Source organism: Sturnus vulgaris, chromosome 14, assembly GCF_052056855.1.
Source record: "Sturnus vulgaris isolate bStuVul1 chromosome 14, bStuVul1.hap1, whole genome shotgun sequence".
Classification (NCBI taxonomy): Eukaryota; Metazoa; Chordata; class Aves; order Passeriformes; family Sturnidae; genus Sturnus; species Sturnus vulgaris.
The window spans coordinates 18,088,983-18,109,727 of record NC_142256.1 but is presented as its reverse complement, the minus strand read 5'-3'; the positions used below and the strand labels follow the sequence as shown (position 1 = coordinate 18,109,727).

Below are 20,745 nucleotides of genomic sequence, written 5' to 3'. Positions count from 1 at the left end.
GTGTTAGAAAACTTTTCAAAGTCTTGTGGAACTTTTCATAAATGTGGCAGCTAACCATTTGACCAGGAAATCTATGTGAGGGACCTGGAGGAGCGGATTAGGTTGCTGCAGTGACTGTGCTGTTACTTACTATAAACATTACAACAATGTTGCTTGTTGGTGCTGAACTTTGTAATTCTCAAGTAAGAAGTTTCTACAACTTCAGTAGAAGCTACTTGCATGGATATTTTGCCCCTCATGGAATATTCTAAAGATGTTAATATTACTAAAATTTGAAAAATAGGAAATCTGGAAAAAAAATCAAGAAATGGAAAAATATACCTATGTGTGTGTTTCATGACCATTTTACATTTGCAAATGTGTAAGAGTGTTGCAGTCATTTGGAAATCCACGTATAGCTACTAAGCATAAATCACCTCACCATTTACATGTTCTTGTAGGCTGGCAGTTTTTGATCTGACTTTCTAAAGGTGGTTAGGAAGCTTAGGACATTTGTATTTTGGGTGTTGGGGGTGATAGCTGATGTAGTCTAGTTTTTTTGTGTACTTACTGGTGGTCTTTTAGCAGTGATATGTTTTATGAATCTTTAAGTAATCGGTCTTGGTACAGCCACTGGAAAATGTGAAGCCAGTGGCTTGACATTTTATTCTCATATTTTCTTATGTACTTTAAAAAGTTAGTCACGATGCAGATAAAATTAGATAATATAACTAGGAGACTTGTAGTCAAATGTGTGTTATGATTTAATACAGAGATTAAAAAGAGAAATTTGTGTCTTCATCATTATTAATAAGTTCAAATAATCTGTTTCTTTTTGTTAAACCATTCATTTTAGTTGGGTAATCAAAGATTTTGTTCTCCTTCAACAGATTTTTTTTCCAAATAGTGAGGCAGGACTTGGCATCCCTTCCAGATGATTCACTCAGTCACGACTGAATTCATGTCTGACAGTATAGCAGCAAATAAGAATGATTCAAGTAGTTCCTTTTGCTTAAACTTCTATTTTACCAACTTACTTAGTCAAGTGGTAATCTTTGGAAATGGTTGAAGCCACTCCTTCTTGAGAGTACTGTAGATTTTTATTTGATGGATTATTTAGCTTATAGTGAAGGTTAGTCTTTTTGGGAGTGTTCTGTAGAAGTGGTGGAGTCACCATCCCTGGAGAGATTTAAAAGATATGTGATGTGTTGCTTGTGGACATGCCTTAGTGGTGGACTTGTCAGTTCTGGGGTAACAGTTGGACTCCAATGGTCCAACTGAAAGACTCAAATGCCTTTCCTGACCTTAACTATTCTATGATAAAATTATAATGCAAGCATAAAATACTTTGATCATTCATACTCTGTTTTAGCTTGATAATTATTTGATAGAATTGTGACTTTGAAGAGAACTAGACACTTACTGCAGTTAGAACAGTTCCTGAACTTCATCTCTGAAAACGTTGTTTCATTTTCCCCTTAGCAGGGAGTTGAAGAGTAGTGTTACTTATATTGTCTGACTTGGCAAAAGCTTCATGTTTTTTATGATACCAGGGTTGCAATTTGGATTATTAATATCAAATAACCAAATAGTAGACTACTTAATAGTTCCTCTCCGTATTTTTTATCAAATGAGGCGAGCAATACATTTCCTTGTTGTAAAGGAATTCTCTACCCCAACTTTTCTATGTATGCTGAATTTAGTGCACTCTCCAGATGATAAATTTGCTTTTATGTGGAATTTAATTCTAATTATGCATTCAAATATGAGACATAATTATAGATGGAAGATAGACATTCTGAAACTGCTAACTGTAGTGGAAGTGGACAGACTTTCACGCCTTACTAAACACATATATGACTCTTAATGGATAACAAGTATTTCAAAACATGAAAACTGAAGAGCAAGGAAATCAGTTTGGTTTTCTTTTTTAAAGCCCTTTTCTAGTCATTTGTTACTGTTGACTGATTGAGCTGCAATCTCTCAACTCCCTCTATTTCTTCCCATTTAGTTCTATTATTTTAAACTATGTTGCAAGCCGTTGTAGAAAGTAGTGTACTGCTCTTATGATTTTTCATGTCCTTAAGGCATTAAGTTTGCTATCTTACAGGCAGATAGACAACATCTTAGATCAACATACCTGCTTTTCTTTTGTCTCCTCCAGCAAATACATGCAAACAGAATTATTGAATTAATAGAAACTCTTTTTCCCTGAATCTCTTACCTGTTCTCAGCTATCAAATGCAAAAAGGAAGTGAACAGCTTTTATGAAATTACTTTTTGTCTATAGGGCAAATTCCTTTGATTGTTACTTTGGGCACCTCAGAATAAGGGGCTCACCTAAACTTTTAACAATCTGTTAATTTTATGTCAGGAACATGAACTTTCTTTGATCTTGTTCACGGTTGCCTACTATCTCAGGATGAATGTTAAGGTTCAAGAGTGGAGGAGAAAGAGAAGATTGTGTGGATAATTTGATGATCTAGGTCCTGCAGTGGCTTAAAATAAAAAGGAAAACAAAGTATGCCACTTGGCTTTTGACAGACTTACCATGTAAATGTAGTTCAGAATATGTCTTGATTATTTGTTAAGTCGTATTCTGTTGATAACTGTTGATGCTTCAACAGTTCTGCTTGTCTAATAATCAGCAGGTTTATATAACTGGACCAGTTATCAGTTTGGAATTTTTTTCAGACATCTTTGTAACAGCTTTGCAGTGTTTCTCTGTATCTTAATCTCTCCTCCTTGATGCAGCAACTAATTTTGAAATTATAACAGTGGGTTGCATTGTTGCAAAAGAATTAATGCTCTAGTACAAAATAAGAAACCATATCTGTTGCCATAAGATAGCATGTTTCAGTTACCAGGAGGCTGCTTTGCTTCATTTCAGAGAATAGGCCACGGTGATAAAAATCATGCTGATGCAGACAGATCACCCATCTTTCTCCAGTTTATTGATTGTGTGTGGCAGATGTCTAAACAGGTATGTTATTTTGTTCTTCAGAAGGTTACAGTGTGAAGAGATTACTAAACTAAAACCCTACATCTTTATTTTTTTTTGAAAAAAATATTTGAAGAGGACAGCATACCTCTCTGCTCTGACCTGTAGTTAAAAAAGTGTATTTACTTTTGTGAAAGTGATATATAGGCTGTGGTTGTGTTGCTGGATGGCACTGGCTGTACAGGCATGGCTGGTGTTCCTGGATACGGGATTCTCAGACACATACTGAGGGATATTTCATACCCAGCAGAAAGCTTTTACAGGAATTGGACCCTGCTTGTTGGGGTCTGCTGTTTTGTTTGACCCTTTTATGAAGCTGTCCCTTGAACTGCAGGGACACATGTTGTTCTGTCAATGCTTAAAAAGGAAGCTAGGGAGCTTCTGAGTGCTTTTGTGATTTAAACATTGTAATGTCAGTAAGTAATGAAACAAAGCAGTGAACTTAGTCCATTTAGGGTTAAGGATTATTTTCCTGTTTGGTGCTGCACTGTAAGAGTGCATTGTCTAATTCTGTCTTGCTAGTAAAAGTGTATGTGTAACCATTCCATATTTTATTCTTTTTATAAATTAAAGGTAAAAAATATAAAAATTATAAATTAAAGATTTATAAATTAAAGATTTTTTTCAGTGGCTAGTTTCAGAAAGTTGAACACCATGTGTCATTGGAATACTTAGTCTGATATAAAGTATATGAAAGTATTACCTTAAAATTATTTGTAGATATATCCACTCTTCTAAACTCTATCTTCAGTCTTTTAACCAGGGCATGTACCTGTGTTTTCCATGTAAACAATGAGTTTGTCTTTCCTGGTTTTAGTTTCCTACGGCCTTTGAATTCAACGAGCAGTTCCTGATTACAATCTTGGATCACTTGTACAGCTGCCGGTTTGGCACTTTCTTGTATAACAGCGAGTTTCTCAGAGAAAAAGAGGTTAGTCAATCCAGTGATTGTCTTATTGCATTGCTGTCTTTACTCTAGGTGATTGCAAAATTTTTGGTTTAATTGTATCTGGTTATAATCCTTGCAGACAGTGATTTTTGTACCTATTTTTTCTTATACAGTAGTGCCATGCAGTCATTAAAATACTTGTCAAGCACTGGAATCTTTCTAATACAGTTAGTGTATCATGCTTCTAAGTAAACCAAATTTTAGAATGTAACAATGGCTTCTGTGATGGATTTCTTGATTATATTATGTTCATATTATATTATGTTCTTATTTTTATTTCATTTTAGAAAGTGACTGAGAAAACGTTATCATTATGGTCTTTGATAAACAGTGAAAAATCTAAATACACCAATCCTTTTTATAGTAAAGAGGTAAATAGAGCACTCTATCCAGTAGCCAGCATGAGGCATTTAGAGCTCTGGGTCAATTACTACATCAGGTGGAACCCAAGGATTCGGCAACAAGTAAGTAAATTCCCTATAGCATACAAAAAATGCTGTTAGACATTGGAAGTAAGGATTTTGTGTCATAACTGACTTGTAGAGCAGTACCTGTAATCTGTTCAGATTTTTAATGTTATATTGATAAAGATGGAGAAAAAAAGTGAAAGTAATTGTTTAGATCTCAGCTCATTGAACTTATTTTCCTGTTTAGTAGCAAGTCATCCTTGAGCTCTTTCTAGCCCTTTCTCTTGGACATATGTCTAAGGCCATTTGATTCTACTGAATCCTGAATGACAGTGCTTGGAAGTGGGGCTTGCTCATCCCAGAAGAGTTAGGGCATTAGCAACACAAACACCATTGTATTGGTTTTTCTGCTTTTGCTGAGAGAGGGTATGAAACAATTTACAGATGAAGTGACCTACTGATTCCTTTCTCTTTCAAAGCTATATGTATTGATGACAAGATGTAATTTTTTTATGTAGCGCTGATGACTCAGCATTGTTTACACTGTGGATGAAAGCTTTACCGAAAATTATACAAGTGGATCAGATTGAAAGTCCAGAAAAGCATTTATCAAATGACACATAGTTCAGTTCTGTGGTTTTAATCCATATGGACACTTTGTTTGTTACAGTCTTGCTGGAAATCTCGGCCATGTAGCACATAAAGATTGTGTACAGAGACGGTTTTGTCATTTTTAACAGCTTGTGGAGATTTGAGTAGGAGAAGACAGAGGAGCAGTTTGTTTGACAGAAGGAATCTTCACAGTCTAGCCCTTGGAATGAGTCAGTAGTTTTCAAGCAATACACTTCCTTTTCCATAGCTCATCTCTTGTATTATTTACAGCACTTTAGAGGCTTCAGGAAAGCCTGGCAGTTTGCTATGGCCTTTTACAAATACATTGCTTATTGGAATTGGAAGTTCTGGTTTTAAAGCTTTTGTTGCTTGTTGTGAAAGATGAGGGTGTTTTGCAAAAGGTGAACATAAAGATTTGTTTAGAAAGTGAAGGATTATAAGGCATGTAAATTAGCTGTAGATCTACTTAAAAATGCAGTTTGCCATTATTAGGGACAGCTTTTTGGCAGCAGTTTCTTCTTGGAAATGCAAACCCAAGTGATAGTATTCCATGCTGCTACTACTGGTCCCTCATTTTCACCATTTTTGTACACAAAATGCAGCTTTTTTTCTGCACATGAAATTTATGTTTCATCTCACTTAAGCAACTGAATAATGAGCATGTGGCCTGAACTACTTTTATGACCTTTCTTAGTCATTTCTTAGAAGTATGTTCTGCTAGCAAAACTATTAGTCATCTTGGATCAATGCTGAATGTAGGTACTAACTTCCACAGTTGCCTCAGCATTCATCATGATCCTCATATGGGTGCATAGTGAGTGGTGCATCTCAGAGTGCTGGTTGAACTGGTTTTGAACTGGTGAGGTGTTTAACCATTTGCTGCTGAAACTCTACTGCTGATAGCTTTGAATTACAGACAGTTAACTGTGAAACAGCAACAACTTCTAGAAGGTATATTCAGCTGAAGGTAACTTTAGGCTTGCTTTGGACATTTGTAATAGTCCTTTTCCATTTGTTTCGTTAGTCTGAAAAGGAAGTTAAACTCAAAGTGGAAACAGTTAAAAGGCTCTTTCTGAGGAATCTCCTGAAACCAGAGCAATTGATTTTAAACACATTCAAGTTTACTTAGAGAATTCACTAATAAAGTTTATTTAATTTGTTTATTTACACTAAGTTGTAAATTTACTATTAAAAACTCAAGTAAATTTCGTCAGTGAGAGAAATTATTTATGCTGAAGACATAGATCTTAATCTGATCAGTGTAGCTAAAATAATCTGGCTAAACACTGTTTTAGGGAAGATGCTGAGACGTTTCACTTCTGGACTCTAAAACCTTTCAGTAAGTCAAGAAAAAAGCTTTGGTCAAGGTATACAAGTAACTATCTTGCACACAATATTAGATAACAAGAAAATAAAATCCATATGCTTCAGTAAGTAGTGGCTGATTTTACTGAGTTAGGACAAACAATTTTGTGCCAAGATTGACTTTGGGGGAGACAGCTGGAAGGCAGAGGCTCTCAGGTTACAGCAGTGAGTATTTGTTTAGCTATGACTTGCTACACCTGCCAGGAAGCCCTGGGTACTCTAGCAGCCTGTGTATAAGTAGTTGAAGTGCTAAGACTAACATGGATCTCTTCCTAGCAGCCAAACCCTGTGGACCAGCGTTACATGGAGCTCCTTGCATTGCGTGATGATTATATCAGGAGACTTGAAGAGCTTCAGATCACAAATAATTCTAAGATATCCAATTCATCAGCCTCATCAACATCTCCCTCACAAATGGTGTCCCAAGTACAAACACATTTTTGAAGAAAATATTGGCTTCTTTCTATACTGTAATAGCAAGTGGTGCTTAACATAGATCTATACCATAAAGAGGAATATTTTAATGCCTTGCACTAGACCATCCTAACACAAATTATTTTAGACTGTCTTAATTTGAGGAGGACTTCAAAGCAAACCCAACTCTTCGATTACGTGCCTTTCACAACCTGTGGACTGGTAATATGAATCAGCTCAAAGCTATGGAGGGTTTTAAGAGTTATTTTGGTAGATCTGCTACAACTGAAATTAAATTGATTTATTGTTTTTGTGAGAATGCTTTAATTTATTACATTTTAGTTCATGTTTCTGTAAGGAAATTCATGCTCAGTCTTGCATGTCGTGAATAAACACAATAATGGCAATAGGAATACTCATATTTTATAAAATTAGGTATGTCTGTATTCCTGTTAGGAATACATTCATGGAGTTCATGGGAGAAAAATAAATTATATTGCAAGATGTCAAAGTGTTGAAACTTTGATTACCCGAGAATTCCAAATTTTCCTTATTTTAAATAAACAGAAATATGGAGGTCATTACAGTGATATGCTTCTAAATAAAAAATTCAAATAGCTCAGTAGATACAATAAAAAAGTATCTTTTGATAAATTGATTTTATTAAAAAAAACCCCAAAAAACAAATGAAAGTTGTACTGGCTTCTGAGAAGTTCTGTTTGGGCTAGCTGTTCAGCACTGAAGTACAGTACAAATTATCACTACGGGCAGTATTGGTTGTTTGGATTAATACAGAATTAAATGTCTCCAAAAGAAGGTTTATATAATTAGAAACAGAACCACAGAGACATTGCTTAAATATCCAGCAATAGCCATAGTATTAAAACTTCTGTTTGTCTTCTAAAAGTAAATGTGCCTGTTTAAAGGAGCTTTTATACCAAAGTAGACAAAAATTCTCAGTTATAAATAATTTTGAAGACTTGTACATTCATACTTTATTGTTTAATTTAACTCCTGTTCAGCATATTTATTCTAAAGTATTTTAAGGAGCTTTGGTATCCCAGATTTGCATATAGTGTGTGCACTTACATTGAACATTCAAGTGAGCTCTAGTTTCAAGCCTACCTTTCAGAGGCTTTTTGTAAATCTTTAATGTGTTCCTTTCAGGAATTTTTAAAATAATTGCAAGCATTTCTTACCACAGCACAAACTTTGCTCTTGATATTTAATTAAAATTTTTGCATATTCTGAGAAGTTTAATGATATTCAGGCAATCCAGGAAATACTGCAAATCAGAATCTGTAAAGGACTCTAATATTGTTATTTTAAAGGAAATATTTTGATGCTTGAGGCTTCTGTCATTATAAATTATTGTACATGTGGTGAGTTTTGATCTGCAAGATATAACAGGGATTATATATAAGTTTTGTGTGAGTGTATATAATATAGTTTGTGAGAAATTCTGCAAGTTTGTGGAGTGTAAATATTTTGCATATGAAAACTAAATTTAAAGGTATAGTTCCATAAAATAAATCAAAGTTTAGAGGACATTGAGTATTTAAAACAGTATTTTTTCAAAGGAATAAAAATATACCGCCTCTGGATTTAATTCAGTATATACACTGAGTTGCACTATATTTTCAGGGAAGTTCAGAGCATACAGTATGTGTGTTCTAAATATGCAGAATTATATGACTTTTGTCCTCTAAATTTCATTCTCCCAGCTATGCTCTCCAGTATGTGTATACAAAATAACAATGTTGTCCCCCAATCATGACTTGTTAAGGTAAGGTTCATTACATCAGATAAACAAAGAAGGATACTCCGTTGTTTTTTACATGTTGAAAGCTATGCATACTCTGATATATTTACCTTCTACTTACTTATTGTTTATTTAAAAAACGCTATTTTTATTAGAATATTTAAAGTTTCAGTATTTGAGTTTAGCATATTAGTGATGTCTCTGAGCAGTGTGAAAAAGTTCTGAAAATCTAATAGTTTTTAATGTGTAAACACTATGTGATAACCTATTACATTGGGGAGAGTAATATAATGGAAAGGATCTCTTTGCACTTACTTCATTGCATATTACTTTGTATTACTCTTCAGCTGAATTTGTCTTTGATGCTCTAACATAGCTCTCTGCAGGCTTGGAATTTTTCAAGTCAGCAGATAAGTGTTTTAATTGTTTTTACATATGAGACCAAGATAAGGGTGATTTTAATCCAATATGTTCTGGAAAATACTATTTGTCAATATAGGCATACAAGCTTACCAAAGCTAACAGAATATCTCTCTCCTTCCCTCATAACTGGGTGCTGTAGGCTGTCGGTCTGCACAGATCTCCTGTTCTCTGTGCACACTGTAGCCTGTTACCTGCCAGAAGCACACCTGGGGAAACTTCTGAGGTCGTGAAGACGAGACTTGCAGGTGCTGAGTGCCTTTCCTAGGAGGGTGAAAAAGCAGGGCTGGGGTGTCAGCATCACCAGCAATGAATGCCCAATATCCCATAGGAAATGTCAGTCTTGGAATGCTAGTTTAGGTTTATTGTATTCTTCCTTCCATGGACATGAGGAGAATAAGCTAGGTTTTGTACTGGGCTTCTGTTACTTGTTGAATGCCTTCTTTATTTGCTCATGCCTTACCCTTCCCCCCAGCATCACTGTTACGGCTGTACCCAAGGCATGACTTGTGTGCTACCTGCTTCTGATTTATTGTTAACCTCAGGTGTTCTGCCGCAGCGAGCATTCTGTCATTCATGATAAAACATGATCTCTAAGGCGCAGGATCTCCTCAGTACTACCGCTTCCTTCACTAACCGTGTCGGCCGCTCTCCTTGGATACCGCGGGATTGCTCTGGAGCCGGACCCTGTGTGTCAGGCGTTGGGTCGGGGGGAGAGCAGTGAACATCATCCGTCTGCCGGAGGGGAAAATAAAGATGTAAGTGCTGAACACTCTGCCTCCAACAGCCCTTTTCCTGGCGCGCCCGGCGTATGCCGTGTCTTAGTGCTGCGGCCGGAATGGGCGGTGGGCAGGAGTTGCCCGGCCCGGCCCTGCCGCCCGCCCACTCTCACGGCGCGGAGGCCTCTGGGAAAGCGCCGCCGCCAGGTGACAGCCGTCGGCTGCTGGGGCCCCAGCGGCTTAGGTTGAGGCGGCCGGGCCGTTGCGCCGCTGAGAGGCGGGAATTCGCTCGCCATCCCGGTGGCGCGGCCGGAACCATGGAGCGCGCGGCGGCGGCGGCAGGGCAGACTATGGAGGGCGGTGGCGTGAGCCGGCGAGCCGTGCGGGCGGGGGGCGCCGCGGCGGCGGGCGCGGGGTCGCGGCAGCCCAGCGCCGAGACCCTGGACAGGTGAGCGGGGACGGCTCCAGGCGGAGCGGGCGGAGGGAGAGGACGTGCCGCGGCCTGCGCGCCGGGCGGGGGAGGCGGCGGGTGCCCCTCGGCCGAGCGCGGTTCCTCGGCCTCAGGGCGTCCTCCCTGGACCCCACCAGCCTGTGAAGCTGCAGTCTGAGGGCGGCTGCTTTGCAGCGGTGGATGGTTGCGGCGGGAACCGGCTGTTGTCAAAGTTTTCCTGCTCAGTGTGCCGGCAGTGCCGCCGCCTGCTTGGCCGAGGCTGAGGCGGCCGCGGGGCTTTGGCCTGAAGGTTGGGGCAGCGTCCTACAAACTTAGGCTGAGACAGTGCTCGGGTTTTGAGTCTCTTCCTGATTGGTTTGGGTTTTTTTTTTCCGTGCGTGTATTTAATCTGCAGAGGTGGGACTGTCCCGAGGCACCACTATGCTCCCTCGGTGTGCGAAATGTCCCGGAGTGCTGTCTGTCTGTCCCTACGTGTATGCGGTGTGTCCCTGATGTCTGTAAGTGTGTGCGGTGGGTCCGCAGGGTCTCACATCTCCGGCAGCCACTGGCAGAATCATTCCTTCACTCAGAAGTTCCCAGCTGAAGGCGGACTTCAGAACTGAGCTTGAAAATCATTAACCAAGGAGTAGAAGTGAATGGAAATCTCACCTGATGAAAACTAATTAAAGAATTTTTAAAATCAGTACTAGGTTCCAGTCTCTGTATTATCTCGTTTTTCTGTTAGTAGAAACCTAGGGGCTTACATCATTCTGGTGAGGATGGAAATGAAATGTCTGTTTTCTGTCATCAGAACATACAACTTTGTATTGCTTATTACTGCACTTTCTTATCCTAATTTTCATCTTCCCTTCTTCTGATCTTGCTCTTCCTTGGGCCAGTTATATGTCCATTTGTCATAGAGTTTATTTGTTTTCCAGTACGATTGTACCACGCCAGGCTAATGTGAGTGACTGAAGATGAGATAGAATGCAAAAGCAGTCAGTACTGTTGTGTGCCTTACTGGTGCATGGGAAGAAGGCACATTGGTCTGATCAGTGTTCTGTGGAACACTGATATATCCCCTACACTGGTCTCAGGGGATGGTCCTGCATTCATATGCATTTTCCTGCTGCTGTTAGCTCTGTTGATGCAGTTATTCCTTGTGAAACCATAGAAAAATAAATCCTTTTCTTAAGTGAGTGCTTATTTGAAAACAAACTTAGGCAAGCCTTATAAAGCTACACTGGAAATTAAAGGGATGTGAGAGAAGGAAAAATAAATGAGGTAAAGAAGGATTACACTAGGAATTAGGTGTTGGGCTCTTTTGCAGAACTTAAGTGAAGAGTTCTCTAAGTAAATCTGGGTTCGAGTTCAGCACTGACCTGAGAGTTATCTTTGTTGTTCAAGCAGGACTATCATAGATGTGTTTTAGTTGCAAAACAACATTGTGAGATCTAGCCCTGTGTAGAATGTGCAGATGGGGAGAAAGCTATTAAAATTCATCAGAAAAGTTTTGAAAGATCTTCCATTTCAGGTGTGGTGTTGTTGCATGGATCTGTGCCTTATACCTAGCTATAGTGGCAGATTTAATATAAGGAAAGACCTCTTGTTCAGTAGTACTTGGTCATCTAAGGCTGTTACCCCACCCTCTTAATGTCCGAGGTGTGGTGCACCTGCTGGGTATAAGTAAGTATATTCACTTCAGTGTCATGGAGCATTCATAGAATACAAAGCTCGTTTATGAATGGGGTACAAAAAATTAACATTTTCTTTCTGTATTCAACTTCTGAATAAGCATTCAATCTATAGAACAGCACAGCTGAATGGTTTGAAGGAAAGTGGCAGTTATCTAAGATACCAGCTGAGGCTGTGGTAACACTCAGGGAATAGTTCCTCTGGCATTTCCAGTTTTCCTTGGATACCAGTGTGTGTTGAAGCAAACCTAGATACTTCAGACTGTCATTGCTTCTTCCTCTCTTACTTGTGACCAGCAGTAGTTCAGGGGACTGTTCTCAAATTGCATCACCTGGGGTTTAGTGTGTTTCAGATGCTTCAGGGTTCTTGTAAACACTCTATGCTGTACAATTCAGTGCTGTGGCACAGGAAAGCCCACCCTGAAAATTATTCAGGGTTTATTTCGTGAACTGGAAAAAAAAAATGCAGATAACTAGAAGTTACCATTTAGAAAACATGTCTTATCAACATTTAGTATATAATACAATATTAGCATAGTTTGTATTTTTTAATACTAGCATTAAGTAATTTAATTCTGAGGATTTACAGAATAATCAGGACATATTAATAAGGTATAAGTATAAAGAGTTTCCTACTCCTTGGCCAAACTCATCCCAGGGATGACTTTAAGAAAAAAGTGTGTGAATGGTAAAAATTACACTGGATAAGGAACATAACATTTTTCAAGTTCCTAGGACCCTAACCTTGCTTTTAACCTCCTGACAGCACTGTGTCTCTGACATGATCTAGTAAAATTCTTTTTCCTAATTTGATCAATAAAATAGTTGCATTCTGCCCACAAAGCAAACTAAGTTTTATGATGTTAGTGATCACTTAGAGTATTGCTTTCTGGATCTGCTCAGTTGTTGTGCTGTTCAAAATGAACATTTGGAATTACTGCTAAATATTTTGAAATTTCTGGTTTTGTAGCCCGACTGGATCCCACGTGGAATGGTGTAAACAGCTGATAGCTGCAACCATTTCGAGTCAGATTTCAGGGTCTGTCCCATCAGAGAGTGTGTCCAGAGACTACAGGGTAAGTGATTTGAGGAATGCATTGATTTGTTTTAAGATACAAGTGTGGAAGATTGGGAAGGTGGTAAGTACTTGAGTGATCACCAAGTGTTTCAGAGCTAGAAACATCTCATCATGCATAGGAGTCTTTTGAATTTGCTTCCTGTTTTCCTCCATATTTAGAATAGTGCTATTGAACTCTACAGAATAAAAGTTAACAGAGAAGTAAAAGGAAATTTTAAAAGCCAATGTCTTGAATAAAACATCAAAAATGGGTTGTCTTTTCTTTTTATTATTGTATAAAATAATTGGTAAAATAGATTATAGTTACAGGTTTAAATGGTTTCTAATGTGTGTCATTCAGAGGACAGAATTGAGCTCTTCAGATTTCACAAAAAATAAATTAATGTCTTTGTTACATGCAGAGGACATAGTTGAGTATCGGGTTTTTTTAATGGTGTTTCTCCAGGGACACAGAATTTAACATTAAACAAACAAATAAGTCACCTCTTTCATTCCCTCTCAGCAACATTTTTATCACTGAGGTAATGACTGCACAGTAGGTTTCCCTGAGTTCCACTGTGCTTTTGTGCCCCTGTTCCTTCACACTCACTGGCTGTTCCCTTCATGCAGCCACTCAACTCAGCTGTCAATAATGGAGCATGGGCAGTTATTCTCCTCTCACAACGTGACAAAAGTTATCCATGTTTCAATTCCCTTTAAGCCCAACTTGCTGCTGTCTAGATCTGTTTTTCTTCCTAGGTTTGTAACAGTTTTATTGTCTTCATAGGGAATGGCCAAAGGAAGATTTTTCTCTTTTTCTTCCTTTGTTTTAACTAGATTTTAATTCACGTATGCTCTGTGAATACAAAGTATGTTGTCTGGAAACAGTGTATTTTAGATTGTGTGACAGCAGGTCAGATTCAGCCTGAGATGAGGCCACAGAATGTTTTTGACTGTAGTGTGTTTAAATAAAGTTCAACCTCAACAGTTTCACACTGTTGGCACAGTCAGCAGTTTGTAGAGTTGCTCTCCCATACTACAGCAACTGAATTGCAAATGCTTGCTCCAGGTCAAGGCCAACATTTTTGATAAAACACTGAGGGAAACCTTGCATTACATCTGTTGATGTTGTATTTGCCAAGGATTTAATTTTAGTAAAATCCAAATATGTAAGCTTGGTGTTCAGATTATCTCTGAGTACAATGCATTCCTCTGGAATGAAGAGCACTGTTTAATTTTGAATAACTTCCATCTCTATACCAAACTCATCTCAGATATTATTTAACAGGAATAAATCTTTTACAGCCTAATTAAAATTCTGCTTCATTCTCTGTCTCTGAGAAATGAAAGAAAAGGATTTAAGCCTGATGGTTTAAATTAAGAATTTTTGTGGATAAATTGTATTTGACATCAGTGCATTGCTGTGATTTGAAAACCCATATTTGTATATAACATGATGGAATTTTTTATAGTTGCTTACTCAGTACCACTAACAGGTTGGGTTTGTTCATTGTTACTGTGGAATCTATATGTGAAAGACAATGCTCAGTTTTCCTTTGAGACATCTTCCTCTTTCCTGGGTCTTCCTTACCTTTGGTTACCTCGAACTGCATTTGCTGCATTTAGAGACTATCTTACAACTCAGAACCGTCAGGTCGGATGTTTGTGTTTGCTTCTGGAACTGGTCAGGCAGTTCTGTTTGTGCTGGATTTACCAGGAACTGCTTTATTCTTTCTTTCATCCCCTTTTTATTGGGGATTCTTTCTTTCATTCCTTTTTTATTTCATCCCTTTCATTAGATTAATATATTTGCAAAACCAGATAAATATATAAATTGATTTCTGTATCAAATAGCGTTACTCACATTACTCTTATGTGACTTACCAGGGAGGAGGGAAGCAAAAGGGAAGCTAATGGAATGGTCAGAACTGGAGAGCACTGAGGGGTCTCTTGCTTGCTAAACCGTACAGCAACGTGATTTCATTCTGCTCTGTATGTCTCCTCTGACATATGCTCTGTCTGCAGAGTGTTCTTGAATGAGAGGCTCATACAAATGAAAATGGGTCAGATTGTAGTTAGTGACTACAAACACCTTCAGAAGTTGAGAAGAGTTGTCTTTTTCTGAAAGTTCTGGTGCCTCTCCTTCATGGTCGTTAGTACAGGCTTATTGTCTTCTACCTAGAAGGATTACAAGACTCTTTCTTCTCTTTTAACAGTAGCACAGTGTAGCAGGATAAAAGAGTGATTAGGAATTAATGTTTCCAAAGAGCTTGGAATTTGTTACATCACTAAACGGAAGAGGCTGAGATTTTTTTAGACCAAAACAATTCTACAAATAAGAGTTACTAGTTCTGCATAGTTTTGTTTTGTTCTTTCAAAATCCAGCTATAATTAAGATGTTTCGGAGTAGAGTTCTTTTGAAAGCCTAGTGAAATAAGATATAGTATCTTTAACAAATCAAGTCTGTGTGTTTCATTGGATAACATTTTATATTTTAACTAACAGGTGTACAGGAGGCCGGTTATACGGGTAAGATTACCTTTGGCTAGCAGTGAACAGCCTCCTACCTGTGTGTCTCTTGTGCTGTGTGAGATCTTGGTGTGTCATGCGTTCTTTACCTCATCAATGGGTTTTATGGACCAGTCAGACCATTTTGTTGTGCAGTGCAACAGCTTCTTTGCCACAGAAATGCTTCATATACATTACAGTGTTTTTGTGAGCAATAAAAGTCAGTATGTAAGAGAGCAATATTTTAAAATTATGTTATGAATGTGCAGTACTAACTTCAGTTTTATTGCATTAATTTTGCCAAAATGGATGCTTGCAATTCAGGTTTATGTGCTTCAGACTGCAGAGTACTGTATTAGCAGCTCTAACATGTCTATGCTAAAGAATACCAGCAGTTAAAGCATTATGTCTCTATCTGTTGTATTTAAATAAGTTTCAAATTCATGCTTGCTTTTGTACTTGTTTTAAATTAGTTGTGACCAAACTGTAATGGGATTGAAAGTTAGGTTTGAAGTTAGGCACTAGTGTAATGACCGACATCTTTTGAATGATGATTTTGAGACTAGGACTTGATTGTTTATTGAAGATGAAAAAGGGCATGCCTTGTTTTCTTGCCCCTCTCTCTTAGTAACATTTATGGAGTGAGAAATTATCTGGGTAGTGTTCTGACATTGTTCATGAAATGTGTCCAACACTTTTATTCAAACAAAGATCTCTTGTTCAGTCTGAAATGAAGAGATGAAGTCTCAATGATTTCTTTTTCTCATCTGTTTTTTACTTATTTAAAAATGATGTGTTTTGTCCAATCATTCAAATCCACAAATTGGTCTTCATATTTTTCTTTTGAATAGATAGCGTTTCAAATAATTGGTCTGAGTTGAGTAACAAGAACTGGTTTTGTTCAGTTGTTCCCAGTTCTGTGTAAAGGCTTTGATATTTGAATGGTCTGCTCTGCTTCTTTGTCTTTCGTGTATTTAAATATTTTTGGTGTATTTGCTCATTGTCCTGCTGGTTTTCTTCCAGAGATCACAATGTTTATTTCTCTTTGATTTCAGAAACAACATAATTATGATCTGAAATTTAAGCAGTTTCTCTATAACACAATTCTACTTCTACCTAAATGTTAATAGTCCTTTATAACTTGAAAAGATTTTTTAATTACTTATAACTTTTTAAACTCATGTAGAGTTCAAATTATCTGAAGATATCTGAAGTCCTTCTTCTTATCTGTTTTTTGTGGGTTCTGTAGAAATACTGTAAAAAGAAAAATTGACTTCTAACAAACATTTGTAAATTTGGACTGAGGCTGATTTTACACTCTGACCAAGTGAGAAGTTCTTTGCATTTGAACTAGGAGTAATAGACTGTCATGGGCACAACTTCTCTCTAGCTGCTAAAGAAAGAAGACGGAAGAACATTTTTGGCTGAACTTGTTAAATCAATTTCTTCAATGACCCGATTATACTTGTGCTTCTCTCCGGTGTGCAAAAGAACCTTATGTTTATTCAAGAAATTTAATTAGTGTTCAGGATTTGTTGCCAATTGATGCAAAAATAAATTAACATGAAAAGGGGAATTGTTTGCATGTTTTGCTATGAGTAGTAATTTTTGCTTCTGTAAAGTTACTGGTCAAGTTTCAAATAACAACAAAGTTGCTGGAAAGATATGTGAAACTTTACGGTTGAGAGTTCAATTACAATGTATTTTACACAGCAAAGCTTTTTTTAAGTGTCTAGGTATTTCTATTTGATGTTGACCTATTTTTTTCTGTGATAGATTGCATGAGTTTTCCCATAATGCTGCCATTGCAAGTTGTACTTAATTTCTTATATTGATAAGCATGTGGCATACTTGAAATTAATTTTCTTCATCATAAGGTTATTTGTCTTAAAAAGACAGTACATACTTTCATGTTCTTATCTACCAGCACTGACTCTTTTGTGAAAAAGGGAGTAAATTTTTTATTTTGTGTTGTGCCAAGTAACATTCAAAGGATGGTACTAATAGTTTGGATTCCCATCTGTGGAAAGTAGTGTGTGCCAGGAGTAAAAGATTTTGGAAAGCTAAACTGGAGTTAAAGTATATACTGTTTTTTTAAGGAAAATATTAAAAGGGAAACAAAAAAATATAAGATTCTGTCCTTTCACCTGTTGTCTGCAATTTTTTTGCTGTTACCTCTCTCTTGCCCTACTGCTGCCTCATGCAAAGCAGGAGATACAGGATGGACACAATGGCTATCATTCTGAAGCAGAACCTGATCAGGTGGCAAGTTTTACTCATCTTTCATTCATTAACCATGTAGCAAGGTACTATAAATTAGTATTCATACAGTGCAAATAAATCTTTTCTTTTTCATGCAAGAGAAGCCCTAGAAAGCATTTAGTGTGTAACTGATTATGTGCCAAGCAGTGTTTTCTTATAAGGTTATGTAGTCTAAAATATAATACTGGACATAAGCTAAAAGAGCACATCCACGCTCAGTTTCTAAGCACTGGCTATTTCTTTGCACATTATTTTTTGTGATTGGGTGCTGAATGTAAAATTTAAAGATTTTCTAAGGAAATCTGAAGCCAGAGATTAGCTGAAATATTTTTAGAAATTATTTATTAGTGAGAGCTTGGGGTAGTCTCTTTGGAAGCAGGTAGATCCTGCCAATTATTTCTGTGTGGGTCAGAGCTGAAATACAAGGGGACGGTTAGTTGTTTGTTGTAACAAGTTAGCCCATTATATTTATTCAGGATGTAAAAAATAGAAGCCCTAATAGTTCAGCATTTTGACCTGAGACAAATCACTTTCTTACATGGCACTTAACAGTCCCACAAACGGTTTTATACTTTATTACAATCTTTAGTACATTGTAAATCTTAGCTGCCTACAAACGACCCAAAGAGTTCGTCATGTATCATTCAGCAAGGAAGCCATTTACCTCAATGAAAATATATTAAACTAACTCTTATTTTAATACTGGTAATTGTTCTTCTGTATTTTGTTATTATTTCATTCTTAAACTGACCATCTGGATCCAAAATTCCTATAACCTATTCCATAAACTGTGGCACTCTCAGTATTGATTGAAATAAAGCATTGTGGGGTGCTTCTTGCTATCAAAATCACAAAGTTAAAATGTTAAATAAATAAAGTCTCTGCTATATAATTGTCTCAGATGAAAATACTCAAATATTAAGTAAGAAGTGTTAGAATTTAAAAAAAAACCTAAAAGCTTTAAAATGTTCTCAGATAGATAAAATACCCCAAATAGTACCTGCATTCAGCAAAACACTAACAAATTATTAATTACTGATTTAGCTGATCTTATTATTCATATTTTTTGTATGCTGTATATAGCTAGCATGTGAAAATAATGGTTGCATAAATGCTTTGTTGCTAATATGTTGCTAACATATGTCTCTGTTATAACACTAAACTTTGTGTTTGATTGTTTTTTTGTTTTTTTCTTTTACTGTGGTACTGTTTAGTATAGTTGTGTGATTTTAAAAAAGACACTTCTTATGTTCCAGTAATCTTGTAGTAAAAGTACTTTGCATCAAAATACATCGATGTGGTACAGATGGAGAGTGAGATTTACTCACAGTTTTGGATTTTTGCCAGGCACTGCGGGATGGAAACAAACTGGCACAGATGGAAGAGGCTCCACTTTTTCCTGGAGAATCAATCAAAGTTATCGGTAAGTGTACTACTGAGTGCTCCACTGAATACTATTAAATTGCTAGTTTATTTAAAAACAGAATATTATTTCCTTTTGACTTTTGTTATTTAATTTAATGCCACTTAAGATTAGCTGATCAGATAAGGATTTATTTTCTTTGTCTTTTAAATCCAAGTGTAGGAAGGAGAAATCAGATCCAGAGGATGAATTGCTCCATATAGATAATTTTTCTTTTCCTAAGGATTTTTTGTTCCGTAGAGGTGTATGTATTGTATTTCTGCTTGGAGGTGCCAAGGATGTGTCATAGATTGAAAATTCTTATAGCAAAAAAGATGAAGTCATGGTAAACTTAGTTTCCAGTTCCTAGTGAGATTTATTTCACTTTGGCATGTGACGGCAAGCTCTGTGTTAGCAGCCCAGTACTTGGCTAGCAAAGAATACCAGCAAATAAAAGTGAAAACAAAGATATGAACTGAATTACTTGGAAATTGGGTGCATGTGGATCAGTAATTGCCCCTTTGGATGCTCGGTTTTGGGGTAAGTGTAGGTACTCTGCACCTCAGGGCAGGAACAGGAGCTGCCTGCACCTGGGGGTACCTGCAGGTGCTGGGGACCTGCCTGCCTTTGCTACAGCCCTCTCCGGGTGCTCAGGAGCTGCTGAGCAGCAGTGGGGCTGAGGAATTTGTTGAGATAAAGACAACTCTGTAAGAAGAAACTTTTCTAAAGAAGTCAAGCATCAAAATCTTGTGAGTTTGAAATGAAAATAGATTGTTATGGAACAAATGTCTACAGTAGTAAAACAAAGCTTTGATTCATCTGTTTTCCAGCTAAGGATGTTATGTATATCTGTCCATTTATGGGAGCAGTCAGTGGTACGCTCACAGTGACGGACTTCAGAATGTTTATCAAAAGTGTTGAGAGGGTAAGACTTCACTATCTATCTGTCTGTTTCAGGTAGGAATATTGCTGAAGTAGATTTCAGAAAGTGACAAATTCAGTGAAGTGTGATGTTTCAGAGCAGTCTACTAAACAGGAATTATTGTTGGCTCTGATGAAACACACATGAATAATATTAATTTGTATTTCTCCTAATGTAATAAAACTCTTTTTTATATACAAATTTCAGGATCCACCTTTTGTTGTTGATGTTCCCCTTGGAGTTATAAGTAGGGTTGAAAAAATTGGAGTACAGAGCCATGGAGACAATTCATATGGTATAGAAATAGTTTGCAAGGTAAGGCATGGTAGCAATTTACTAATATTAAAGTATTTTCATTTCATTTTTCTGTAAGAAGACTCTGTCAGCCCATGTGCTGTTTTTCTGTCTGATCAGTTCTCTGTATTTGAATCGTGTTTCATTTATTTCAATTCCTTCATTCCTTCATGATTCCTTCCTTGCAGTCTTAAACACTTCTGCCTTTTGTCTGAAGAGTGAATTCAAAGGAAAAGTGGTGATTTTTATATCAAGTATCTCTAATGACAGTCGTAGTTATTATCTCATATGAATGCTTACAGAACTCTGTTCTGTTGGGGGTTAAATTATGTCAGTGACTTAGTGTTCCATATATGCATTTATTCAATCTAATGTCTTATAACTGCTTTTTCTTTTTTCTAATTTATCATAGAGTAAAACTAACTTATTTTTGGCAGGATATGAGAAATTTGCGGCTGGCCTATAAACAGGAAGAGCAGAACAAACTGGAGATCTTTGAAAACCTTGTAAAACGTGCATTTCCTGTCTCTAATGGGCTGGTAAGTCTT

The 20,745-nt window shown here is 37.1% G+C and overlaps 2 protein-coding genes across 18 annotated transcripts in view; both read left to right on the top strand.

Annotated features, from left to right (window-relative positions):
- Positions 1-7,238, top strand: part of MTM1 (myotubularin 1) — a 39,886-nt gene extending 32,648 nt beyond the window's left edge. Inside the window, exons 13-16 of one of the 3 annotated variants that reach the window (XM_088173467.1) lie at positions 2,870-2,962; positions 3,798-3,911; positions 4,217-4,393; positions 6,593-7,238. In XM_088173467.1, the coding sequence (XP_088029593.1) occupies positions 2,870-2,962; positions 3,798-3,911; positions 4,217-4,393; positions 6,593-6,757 (549 nt within the window). In that variant the 3' untranslated portion in view covers positions 6,758-7,238. Of the gene's footprint in view, positions 1-2,869; positions 2,963-3,797; positions 3,912-4,216; positions 4,394-6,589 lie in introns of all 3 variants that reach the window. The other 2 variants (XM_088173466.1, XM_088173469.1) reach the window with 2 other exon arrangements.
- A 2,286-nt stretch (positions 7,239-9,524) lies between these two features.
- Positions 9,525-20,745, top strand: part of MTMR1 (myotubularin related protein 1) — a 36,850-nt gene continuing 25,629 nt past the window's right edge. Inside the window, exons 1-8 of one of the 15 annotated variants that reach the window (XM_088173458.1) lie at positions 9,525-9,667; positions 12,723-12,828; positions 15,315-15,338; positions 17,529-17,579; positions 18,927-19,002; positions 19,812-19,906; positions 20,111-20,218; positions 20,635-20,736. In XM_088173458.1, coding sequence (XP_088029584.1) covers positions 18,957-19,002; positions 19,812-19,906; positions 20,111-20,218; positions 20,635-20,736 — 351 coding nt within the window. In that variant the 5' untranslated portion in view covers positions 9,525-9,667; positions 12,723-12,828; positions 15,315-15,338; positions 17,529-17,579; positions 18,927-18,956. Of the gene's footprint in view, positions 9,668-9,930; positions 10,077-12,708; positions 12,829-15,314; positions 15,339-17,525; positions 17,624-18,926; positions 19,003-19,811; positions 19,907-20,110; positions 20,219-20,634; positions 20,737-20,745 lie in introns of those variants that run through there. The other 14 variants (XM_088173461.1, XM_088173454.1, XM_088173453.1 and 11 more) reach the window with 14 other exon arrangements.